Here is a 12,282-nt window from a genome sequence, read left to right as displayed (position 1 = left end):
TAAACTGGACGAAGCTAAATCGAAAGAGCTCGGAACAATGAATCATCAGCTAAAATTTCAGATGCCGAAGTGTATTTTTAAGGTACATTCAAAATTCAGCTTCTCTGATGAAATTGGAAACATTTGGATTTTTTTCATTTTAAGGCCAAATTTGCTGTTGCCTAATATTACCTATATATTGGCAAAGAAGTAATATTTTAAAAAAAACGAAATCTTCAAGTACCATAATTATTGCTAAAGTAAAAAAGCAAAATTTTTTTGGGGGGTAGTAAAATTTTTAAGCAAGTTTGCTAAAAACCGATTTTTTTGAAATTTTTTGTGAACAGCGGGACTTTTACAATTTTATCGAAAAATAGGTCTTTAGGGCAATCTACCTCTGAATTTGTCATTTTTGACAAAATGATTAAGCCATAAAAACCGTTCAAATTAAGTTTTGCATGAATAAATGCGATTGGTACTTGTTGGTTTGTTCTAATTTGGAAACGTATATGGTTCTGAACTGGCAGAAACCAATTTTTGAAAACCTAGAACGTAGTTGTTCAAGTGGGTAACTAACGTATTAGTTCGGCATATGACAATAGGAGTAATTGTACCCCCCCCCCCCGCCGATCATCCGGGACAACTTCTTTCTTAAAGGGAGCATCCTAAGGAACATTTTAAAGCAAACTTGCCCAAAAAAAATGTGGCCTTACTTACAAAATGGCGGCCATTTTGATTGACAGGTCAGCCGAAATCGCAGATTTTGCGTTTCAACATAGGACTATCTAGCACAAAATTTTTCAAACCTCACAAAGGTAGGTCGAAAGATCATGCAAAAATTTATCACCTGTCAAAATTTCAAGTGCTAAAATGCGTTTTTCGATTTTTGGTGAATTTTTGAAAATCCAATTTATAGGCCAAAAATGAGGGAAAAAATCTAAATTTTACCAAATTGACCAAGAAAGCTGAAAATTGGGATATACCCTATTTTCGACATACCAAATCGATTGGAAACGGTTTCAACCCGTTTTGAGCAGTTCTGGAGCCTCCAGCAGATTTTTGAAACTCGGAATTTCCACAAAATTCCGTCAAATTGGAGTTGTAAAGCTGAAATTTATTCTAAAAACTAATTTCAATACGCTACGAAGTACTGCAGGTGAATTTCAAGTCGTTTTGGAGCCTCCAGCGACTTTTTGAAAATTCCTGAAGCCTCCAGTAGATTTTTGAAACTTTAAATTTTCACAACATTTCATCAAAATGGAGATGGAAAGCTGAAATTTACTCTACACTGCAATTTTAACACCTTCTGAAGACGACTTCAGGTGGGTTCAAGTCATTTTAGAGCCTCCAGTAGATTTTTTTGAAACTTGAAATTCCCGGAACATTAATTTATCAAATGGAATTGGCAAGCTGAAATTCACATCGCCAGACTACATGGTGGTTTCAAATGGTTTTGAAGCTTCCAGGTACTTTTAGGAAATTTCAATTTTCCAAAAAAAACGCCATACATATAACCTTTTAAAAAGTCGCTGGAGGCTTAAAAACGACCAGAAATCCACCAGCGGTCAACTTCGTAGCGTATTGAAATTAGTTTGCAGAATGGATTTCGACTCTACATCTCAATTTGATGAAATTTTGGGGAAATTTCAAGTCTCAAAATTCTACTGGAGGCTCCAGTAATTTTCAAAAAAATCGCGGGTGGCTCTAAAATGAAAACCTGAAGTCGTCTTCAGAGGGTGTTAAAATTGCAGTGTAGAGTAAATTTCAGCTTTCCATCTCCATTTTGATGAAATGTTGTGAAAATTTAAAGTTTCAAAAATCTACTGGAGGCTTCAGGAATTTTCAAAAAGTCGCTGGAGGCTCCAAAACGACTTGAAACTCACCTGCAGTACTTCGTAGCGTATTGAAATTAGTTTTTAGAATAAATTTCAGCTTTACAATTCCAATTTGATGGAATTTTGTGGAAATTCCGAGTTTCAAAAATCTGCTGGAAGCTCCAGAACTGCTCAAAACGGGTTGAAACCGTTTCCAATCGATTTGGCATCTCGAAAATAGGGTATATCCCAAATTTCAGCTTTCTTGGTCAATTTGGTAAAATTTAGATTTTTTCCCTCATTTTTGGCCTAAATTGGATTTTCAAAAATTCACCAAAAATCGAAAAACGCATTTCGATCTACCTTTGTGAGGTTTGAAAAATTTCGTGCAAGTACTATGTTGAAACGCAAAATCTGCGATTTCGGCTGACCTGTCAATCAAAATGACTGCCATTTTGTAAGTAAGGCCAAATTTTTTTGGGCAAGTTTCCTTTAAAATGTTCCTTAGGATGTTCCCTTCAAGAAAAAAGTTGTCCCGGATGATCAGCGGGGAGGGGGGGTGCATTCGGTGCAATCACTCCTATTGTCATATGCCGGACTATATCCTGTCCTGAACGCGTGTATATGAGAGCTGTCCTTTTCAACACAGACACAATCTTACCCGCGAAGAAGTCAGAAAGCTAAATTTCACTTTATGCTCCAATTTAAAAGTACCAAGCAATAGAGATGAATTCAAGCCGTTCTGGAGCTTCCATGATCTCCCAAATCAGTGATTTACTTCTCCATTCACGATTTTATTTCAAAATTCATTCGTTTGAGAAGGGCTTTCATTGATATTAAGGATACTCCTTTTTGTATGGGCTCGCTTATCAACAATAAGTGCCACAGCATTGTACTACATATAATCTAATTTACATGTTTTGATGTTACGCAGGGTTACCAGCTGAAAATCCAAGCCGAACGAAACATACAGAAATCGACTTTTGACGCGAAAAAATTGACCAAAATCATAATTCACGGTTTCATCGACACACCGCACGCCAGCTGGGTCAAGGTAATTACGCGCGTATTTCAAACGCGAAAACAGTATTTCGTCTAAATTTTTTCACATCTGCGTTGAAATTTTTATTATATTTACTACATAAATACATAATATAAATACGAGAGAGCACGTAACGCGCAAGTGGTTACACCGAGTTCAGACAACAATTAGGTAGATCCAGGTACCTATATCTAAGTACGAGTATAATCAAATGCAAGACACCAACTATCTACATAAATGTAGTAACTGGCCGTAAAAATTAGTTATACGCGAGTTAAATACGCGCGCGTATTTCGAATTATAATTTAATTAAAGAGTACGATGCCGCCACCGCGTCAAGTACCTACCCACCGCAATAATATGCGAATGCGAATAAATTCTGGAAGCTATTAAAAAACTATACCGATTCTTAATTTTATAATAATTTACTTACACTGGCCCAATTTTTATACAATCATTATTCAAATTCTCGAATATAAATATTCACCAATAACCGTGGATCAAGGCTGAATGATATGGAAAAATACAAAAATTATTCTTTGTCTATCGATAATTCGATAATGGTATTTATCAATATGCCATGGCATGATGAATGCGCCTATTGGTAGTTACCCTATTAATTAAGAAATACAGGGCTACGCGATACGCGTATTTGAATAAAAGTAATTTTGGTTTCATCGATAATCTTCGAATACTCGAGTTCAAGACCCAAAGGAAAAAAGCAGCGTTATTCAAGATAGTTACCTACCTACTTGTACTTATTCAAATTAGAGGATTTCAATGACCGCGGTCATACACCGGAGGGAATGTCAAAAAAAAACCGCATAATGATTAATTTTTATTCATCTCACGCGTCTCCGAGAGGGCTATAAGTAAAATTATTAACCTGTGTGCCAAGGCCCACTTCTCAAAACAAAACAAAACAAAACAAAACAAAAAAATCAATCAGAGACAAATCATTTATAAGTCAGCATCCTCAATAGACTTTACAAGGGTTCTTTTCAACTTCAGATTGCATACGAGGAAAAAAATCAAATTATTATTTCTTAGAAGATCGACATGCGCAATTTTGAATTTCAAAAAAAAAAAAATAGGTAACCTTACTTTTTATACGCCCCATGTATATCTATTAATCACCTTAAAAAGTGGTACTTGAGGTAATTTTTTCGACATTTTTTATATCACCGACGGAGAAATTTTATCATACATTTTCATTTATTCTAGCTAATTTTAGGTGCTTAAAAAAATGGCAGCACTGATTTCCATCACACTGGCAGAAGTAAAGATTCCATACAAATTCCATAATTTGTATGTATGTATCATCAGTAATTTTCAAAAGTTGACCCTGCTGCTGCTTGAAATTTATAATATCCATATTTTTCAATACACTCTGAGCACCTCTAGCCCCCACCCCTGCGAATGCACTAGGAGAACTGGGGGTTTTCCTACGTCTACGCCATTCGTCATCTCTTAAAATAGCCCACCCAAAAGGCGAAATGCTATTACCTATTGTCTGTTGCCCTCCCTCCTGAAAAATGACCAAATTCCTTTTTTTTTCAATGCTACTCTGAAAAGTTTTTCAGAATTTTCAATTCTAAAATGAATTTTTACGACCATCCAACGCATCAAAAATCAGGGACTCGATCAAGGGAGAGGAGAGCGGAGGGGGTTCAAATGAGCGAAAATTCAACGTGAAACGCATTAAAAATGGGAGTTGTTTTTGTTTCGAGGACCTACATCAAAAAATCTTGTTACGTCTCCTCGTGGAAAACTGCTGGCTCGACCATCACTATCAAAGCTGACAATGAGTCAACTTTGAGGATCCCTGGTTCAGCCTTTTGTACGGCAAGTAGGCTTTAAAGTTTTCTCGGTAGCCTTTCGTTCGAGGGAACCAATATTTGTCAAAATCCAGGATACGCTTCATTTTACCTAGCTCATTTCAGCCATTTTCCATACCCTGAGCTAGCGAGTATCCTGGTTCCTGGACCACCAATGACACTCCTCCATACATCTCTGTGCTGAGCTATAGGATGATGATAAAGCGTTTTTCCCCCTTCAATATTAATAAACTTAGGTATTGCATTGCTTTTTACCTTGATCTTCAATGCTCTGGATTGGCTGGATTTCCCACGAACTGTGCTTCTAGGTATTCGAGTCTGAATAGCGAAACCAAAGTCCAATAACCTAGAATCAGAAATAAAGTTATTTAACACTCGTCATTGGTTTCACATAAGTAAAGTATACCTAATGGAGTGGAGATGCTACTAACATCTCCGCAGCAAAAGGAAGAAAATCCTTCCCATTTACTAAATTGAACTCGCATCGTTACACCCCCACCACGTGCTGAAATGGCACCAGTGTTTCGTTGAACGCCTACACTTACTTATGTAAATCTACTCGTAGATTCTAGAAACATTTTCACGGCGCAGAATTTTTAAAAGTATCCGCGTATATTTTTGCACGCAGGAAATGAGGCGAGAATTGTTAATGCACGCGGACTGGAACGTTATCGTGGTCGATTGGGCAGGAGGATCTTTACCACTATACACACAAGCAACCGCTAATACCAGACTAGTCGGTCTCGAGGTGGCCTATTTAATTAATCACCTTAAGGTAGGTACTCGTCGATACCGTTGTTAATTTTTCTGTACATTAAACGAGTACATTCGTCAACATTGTAATTTTATTGTACTGATTTGCGGTTATTTATATGTACTTATGTACAACGGTGCGATTTTTATGCGCAGGATAATCATGGCTTGAATCCTAAAGACGTGCATATAATAGGACACAGTCTCGGAGCTCATACGGCCGGCTATGCTGGCGAACGTATCGATAAACTGGGTAGAATAACAGGATTAGATCCGGCCGAACCCTATTTCCAAGGTATGCCCGAACAAGTGCGCTTAGATCCTAGTGATGCTGATCTCGTCGATGTCATCCACACTGATGGCTCCTCCATATTCTTACTAGGTAGGTTTGTTTCTTCTTTTGATAAACTAAATCCTTGAGTATGTATACGAGTATGCTTATGCACTTCGCACGCAGGGTATGGTATGAGCGAACCTGCCGGGCACGTTGATTTTTATCCAAATAATGGCAAAGAGCAGCCTGGATGTGATTTGACGGAAACTCCGTTACCGTTGACTTTGATCAAAGAAGGCATAGAAGAAGCCAGCCGTGTGCTGGTTGCATGCAATCATGTACGTGCCATTAAACTATTTACAGAATCCATCAATTCCAAATGTCCGTACGTAGCCCACCGATGCCCTAGTTATCAACATTTTATGCAAGTAAATATCTCGATCCGTCTTCGGTTGTTCGCACATCTTTCTTCAAATTTATCAAATAATGAGCTACTACCATCGATGGTTGTACATATTTACAGGGAAAATGCTTCTCCTGCGAAGAAAACAATTCCAGTTGCGCCATTATGGGACTGCAATCGGATCTAAATCGTGGTTTAGTTCCTGGCTCGAAATATTTTGTAGCTACAGGAAAAGAGCCGCCATTTTGTAGTAAGTATTATCGAGATGAACATCTACGAGTAATAGTATAGGGTGTTTCGTAGGTGACCTACCTCCTTCCACCAGGTCAGTAGGCAACATATGCTGAGCACAACTACGTATGTTTGCCGACCTTTTGAATTGAAGGGACAAACTTATGCTCGATTGAAAACTTTTTTTTTTCAATGTTGGTTGGAAACTGCAACCTTCTGTGAGTCGAGAACCATGATAGGTAGAGACTTGCACTTTGCGCCATTAAATAGCAAATTTTATGTAGAATTTTTCCATGTGGATGACCATCATCGTAGTTGATCAGGGAGGGTCATACAAAACAAAATATCCGTAAAAACGTGTTCAAAAATTGATGATTTTTACCATTTTTCTAGAATTTCTCAAAAACTCTTCCTCTTCACATAACATTTTTATTATTGTTTCTCGAAGAAAAAAGTTTGATCTTTTTAATGGCGCTACGCGCATCTCCCTATCTTGATTGGTTAAAAAGTGACAAGAGCTTGAATTATGGAAAACGAGAGCAGAAAAAATACAAAAAAATTTGTTTTCAATATTTGTTGCAAACTTTAAGCTTTTGTAAATGGAGAACCATTACAGGTACAGACTTGCACTTTGTGCCATTGAATAGCTTGTCAAGAATTTTTCCATGTGGCTGATCACTATGGTAGTTGATCAGGAAGGGTCATGCAAAACAAAATATCTGAAAAAACATTTTCATCTAAAATTTCTCAAAAACTTTTCGTTCTTATACCTAATTATTATTATTTATTCCCCGAGAGAAAATCCCAATCTTTTCAATGAAGGTTAAAGTTTCCATCCAACATTGGAAAAAAATTTTTTTCAATCGAGCATAAGTTTGCCCCTTCAATTCAAAAGGTCGGCAAACACACGTAGTTGTGCTCAGCATATGTTGCCTACTTACCTGGTGGAAGGAGGTATGTCACCTACAAAACACCCATGTACTCGTGGATATTTATGGAAAATTCCAAATCTAAACGACTCGATGAAACCGAGTAACTTTTGTGTTTTTATTGCAGGAAGACACTACAAAGTAACATTAGACTTGGCACGCCCTCCTCGTGCTGAAACTTGGGTCCAAGGCTTTATGAAAGTCACGCTGCATAGCGACAATGGCGTTATAAGAAATCTAGATCTCACTCCAAAGTAAGTTTCTACGTATATGGTTTGGAGCAGATAAGTAAACCTTAATCAATGGCGAAAGTGATAGACGTTAAAAATATCTTGGCCAGAAAGATTGCTCTGATAGGTCAATCTGATTAAAATTCTGATTAAATTACTTACATACAATTAGATCTGCTTGGATCAAATTAGGTACCAATTTTTCGAGAAAAAAAACGGCGAGTTTCTACGTACAATTAGTAAGGGATAAAAAAAACAATTTTGTCATTTTGATAGGTAGATATAAATTATAATTTTTAGTTTTCATTCAAGTTTGGAATTTTTTAATGACGGAAAAGAAAACAAACTGGCCCTGGCGAAGCGAGGGCAAAAGCTCTCGAAAATCAGTATTTCAAGAGGTATAAAAAATGATGTTTTTCTGTGTGAGGAGTTATTCGAAAGAAGTTTATTATTTTGCTTCAAAATTTTAAAACTCGAATGACGATTTTTTTTGAAAAATTCAAAAAACGAAAAAGGAAGAGCAAACGCGCTCTCAAAAAATGTGTAATTCTAAGAAAGTCGACAAATGAGCCCCGTTTCTACCAACTTTTTTCAAAATTCCAGAAAAAGGAGAAATGAATTTGATAATTTGAAGTCTGATTGAAAAAGGCAGGACTTTTTGATGAAAAGTGAAAAAAGTAGGACAACAGCAAGACTTGCAAGACTTGCAGGATTCCTCGGCAAAAAGCAGGACTTTTGCAGCAATTTTGATAGGTCGCACGACACCTTTTTCAACCCCTTCAAAAATCATGATTAATTTTGAGCTTGAAATTCGTTAAGTGATCAAAAATGGTTTTGATAGAAATTTTTGATTTTCTGTTCAACTGAATCATAACTCAATTTTGGGTTCAAAATTCTTCGAAAAATGCTCATTGCTCAAAATACATTTTTTTTGTTGGAATATTTTGATTTCTTGTCAAGTTTTAACCTATATTGACACGCTGCGTCGCATGACTTTTTTTAAAAACCGCCAAAATTCTTAATTTATAACCCAACTTTGGGCTCAAAATTCTTCAAAAATGCTCAAAAATATATGGAGCGTAGGAGAGCCAATGATGGCAATTTTCCAAACTTTTCAGCAAAACCAGGGTACCTATACCCAAATCCAAAGCCGAGCTAATTTGACATACAATGACAGAATGACACGTGAATATTTGTTGGTTGAAATAAATTACAATTAATAAAAGAACCAAATTCCAACTAAAAAATATTTTTTGTACGAGCTAACTTCCACTCTGGTATTTTTCAGCGGATATGAAAAACTAGAACATGGTACATCTCGAAGTTTCGTAGTCACACATCCAGACGACATAGGTCGTATTAGACGAATCGAATTTTACTGGGAATACGACATGGATGTGTTACAACCTCGATCCATATGCTTCCTATGGTGTAACGATCACCTTTACGTAGCCAGTATTCGTGTGACTGAAACTAAAGATATTACAGCGCGAGAGTAAGTTACCCACGGCCATTAAATAAAATTCTCGACTTGACCGAAATTCACTCATCCTTTATCAATATTTTTTAGCAAAAGACAAATCGAAACGAAAAGCAAGCTATGCAGTACCGGACTCAAAGAATATGCGGATATAGCATCCAGAACTTCGGCTGTATTTGTTGACGACTGTGATGATGATTTAGTATAGAACGTTCTTCAGTAGCCTTTTCCGCTACCTACCTACCTACCTACCTACCTACCTACCTAAATAGGTACCTATTACCTAATGTATGTAATCTCACAATTAAAAGAGAAAAGCATTTACATTTTGATTAGCTCTAAGGCTTTTAACATATCAAAATATTTACCTTTTACTTTTCCTCCCTTTCTCTCTGTTCTTGTCCTTATCCTTGCGTATTTATATTTATAAGATTTACCAAGACTGCCAATTGTATAAATTGAAAAAAAAAATGAGAAGAGTTACACATTTAAGACGAAAATTTTCATTATCATTATTTTTTTAGTTTAATTTAGATACTTACTTACTGATACAGGGATGTAAATTCAAAGTATATGTAAGGAATATACTCGTGGAATAAAATTTCAACTCCGGCGTTTATGTGTAAATGCCGTTTTCCACTTTCAAAGTAAGTATTTGTATTTCTTAACAAAATGTCGAATGAGCTACAATTTTCTAGGCTTTTTGATCGAGACAAAATAATTTACATCTCTGTACATAGGTACTGCAGTATTTAGTTGTACTTTTAAAATAATGCTGATATTATTGCCAATGACGTAATTGAAATGCTCGTATTGTAAGAAAGGTGTTTAATTACATACGTAAATAGTGGTAATAAGAACCTAACTAGATTTTTATCCAATTCGTCACAATTCTCATTCAAGAGTTGATGAAGAATGGTGATGAAAAGTAATTGTTTTCTAAGCTTGGTTTCTTAGTTACGTCATTGTCATTTGATTTCACTGTATAAATGATAAGTGAGAAAAGCGTTGTTAAAAGCACCACTAGGCAAATAAGAATAGATAAGACATTCGCAATTGAATGTAATTGAGTAATGACTGAGTAGTAAGTGGAAAAGTATCTTCGCTTACAATTACATGTAGTACCAATACCAACTGAAAAAATTTAAATGTAAAAAAATGAAAAGAAAATTCTGATTGGTTCTTTAACATCACTTGTCATAAAATCAACATCTAACGGTATTTTCCCGCATCCTGACTATATTTCTGTAATTCGTGTATTCGTAATTTTATAATTTTTCTGTAAAAAAATAATAAATTCATCTTTTTGTTTTTTGTTTAAATTTTACATAAGATTCTGATCAATACTCTTCTCGTTTACCTTTTCATCTCGAAATTATAAAGCTTTTTGAAGCGTAATATTTTCAGATGCATTTAGTTACCTTTTATAATACCCGTTACCATTTTCCATTTGAAAAAATCAATATTTGATTATTTAGGGTACAGAGTTATTTAAAGATTTTCCTGTACCTATTTGAAAAAAATTTCTAACTGTGAGCTTAATTGACTCGACTATGCTATGTTTAGTACCAATTTTTTTATATTTTAGGGTGAACTTGTAAAAGAAGACTGTATACTTCATGATTGTTTTATGAGTAATATACAATTTTAAGAATTCAATCATAGTTTTAAATTATTTTATTGGTTGTATTTTGAAAAAGAAAAATGTTAATAAATCAAAATAATTTAATACACGAGTCTCATTTTATATTGATACATAAAGGACACTTTTCACCATCACCTGTGGCGGATCTTTAACGAAAAAAAGCATACTCGTAAAGTTGGCAAGACGTTTCCGAGGAGGCTATTTCGGAAATAGTGTTTCTACTTTGGTTTATTTCACAGAGTTATTTGTCAGAAATACGTTAAATCAACAGAACATTACGCAATTTCGCTAATTTTACGCGAATTTGTTAACAATACATACATGAAAAACTTTCAAACACGTGTTAAAATCATACCAAAAAACGCTGAAAAAACATTAAAATCACTGAAAATCAACAAACCATAACAGAACTTCTGTAAAAATTGTCAAAAATGTGTAAAGAAGTAAAAATCAACAAAAATCATAAAATTTAGGAAAAATTGCCAAAATTTAGCAAAATTTGCAAAAAAAAAATCTTTGGATGAAACTTCTTTAATGATACACGATATTTCAGGAACACTTAATTAGTGTTGGGTAATTTTCGGTGATCTTGATAAATTGTTCACAGTTTTTTCTAGCACATTGACATAGTTGAATTAAAATTTCATCACTGTTTGGTGATTTTCGAGGATTCAATTATTTTTTTGTGCGTGCATGTAATTTTACATCATTTTAACGCATTTTTCAACTTTTTATCACGCATTTTGAGCAAAAATCGTTGATATAAGCATATATTTTTTTTGAGGGGGGAGGGGGAGGGTGTGTGTGTGTTTTTGAAGTCATATCAATGCAAATTTTAAAACTTTCTGGTGCATTTTAGAAAAAATTTATTAAAATTTTGTAATTCCTTGAAAGTTTTTAGTGATTTTATAGCTTTTTAGCTTGTTTATACAGTATTTTGAAAAGTACTTTTTTTCTCATGCTTCTATGGTAAATACTGAAATTTCTGCTTTTTTGGTAATAACGGATTTTTTTTTGTTGGAAAAATCACTACTTTTTTCAACCTTTTTAAAACCAAATTTTCAGAAAGCTCTCCATTCAACCCCTCCCCCCTACACACATAAAAAATTAACTACGTCAAATTTCAATTAAAGTTACCCTATACAAAAAAACAATATAATGAACGCATTAATGAATTTTTTCATTTTTTCACTACCTTTTTGACTAAATTCACTACTTCTTCACTACTTTCACTAATTACCTGTTATAGATACCCTGACACTTCTTTTTTGTGTATTTTTGGAAAATTTTAATGAAATTCCATCTTTGGGGTGATCTGTGGTGCGAGTAAATTAAATGCATTTTTGAAAATTTTTACACCTATTTTTTTACACAGTTTCAACACTTTCCATGCATTTTATACAAGTTTTTTTTTTAAATTTTGAATTACGTCAATTTTTAGTGATTTAAACGTACTTATTTTCAACTACTTTTTCACACTTTTAATGTGTAAAGTATGGAACACTTGTTAATTTTTAATCACATTTTATTGAGATTTCAAAAACTTTGCGTAATCCTCAGTTACGAACACTTTCTAATTTTTTTTATTGATAAATTTTACTGGAATTTCATCATCTAAGGCAATTTCCAGTGATTTTCTGACTTCTTTGAGTGTTGTAAAATCA

The 12,282-nt window shown here is 34.6% G+C and overlaps 1 protein-coding gene across 1 annotated transcript in view; it reads left to right on the top strand.

Annotated features, from left to right (window-relative positions):
• Nucleotides 1–10,688, top strand: part of LOC135839892 (pancreatic triacylglycerol lipase-like) — a 32,245-nt gene extending 21,557 nt beyond the window's left edge. Inside the window, exons 6-13 of the mRNA XM_065356145.1 lie at nt 2,728–2,847; nt 5,302–5,448; nt 5,583–5,808; nt 5,884–6,128; nt 6,224–6,353; nt 7,391–7,517; nt 8,782–8,988; nt 9,064–10,688. Coding sequence (XP_065212217.1) covers nt 2,728–2,847; nt 5,302–5,448; nt 5,583–5,808; nt 5,884–6,128; nt 6,224–6,353; nt 7,391–7,517; nt 8,782–8,988; nt 9,064–9,181 — 1,320 coding nt within the window. The 3' untranslated portion in view covers nt 9,182–10,688. The remainder of the gene's footprint in view (nt 1–2,727; nt 2,848–5,301; nt 5,449–5,582; nt 5,809–5,883; nt 6,129–6,223; nt 6,354–7,390; nt 7,518–8,781; nt 8,989–9,063) is intronic.
• Nucleotides 10,689–12,282: the final 1,594 nt, after the last annotated feature.

The sequence above is a fragment of the Planococcus citri genome, chromosome 3, assembly GCF_950023065.1.
Source record: "Planococcus citri chromosome 3, ihPlaCitr1.1, whole genome shotgun sequence".
NCBI classification, from domain to species: domain Eukaryota; kingdom Metazoa; phylum Arthropoda; class Insecta; order Hemiptera; family Pseudococcidae; genus Planococcus; species Planococcus citri.
This window is presented reverse-complemented; position numbering and strand designations above follow the sequence as displayed.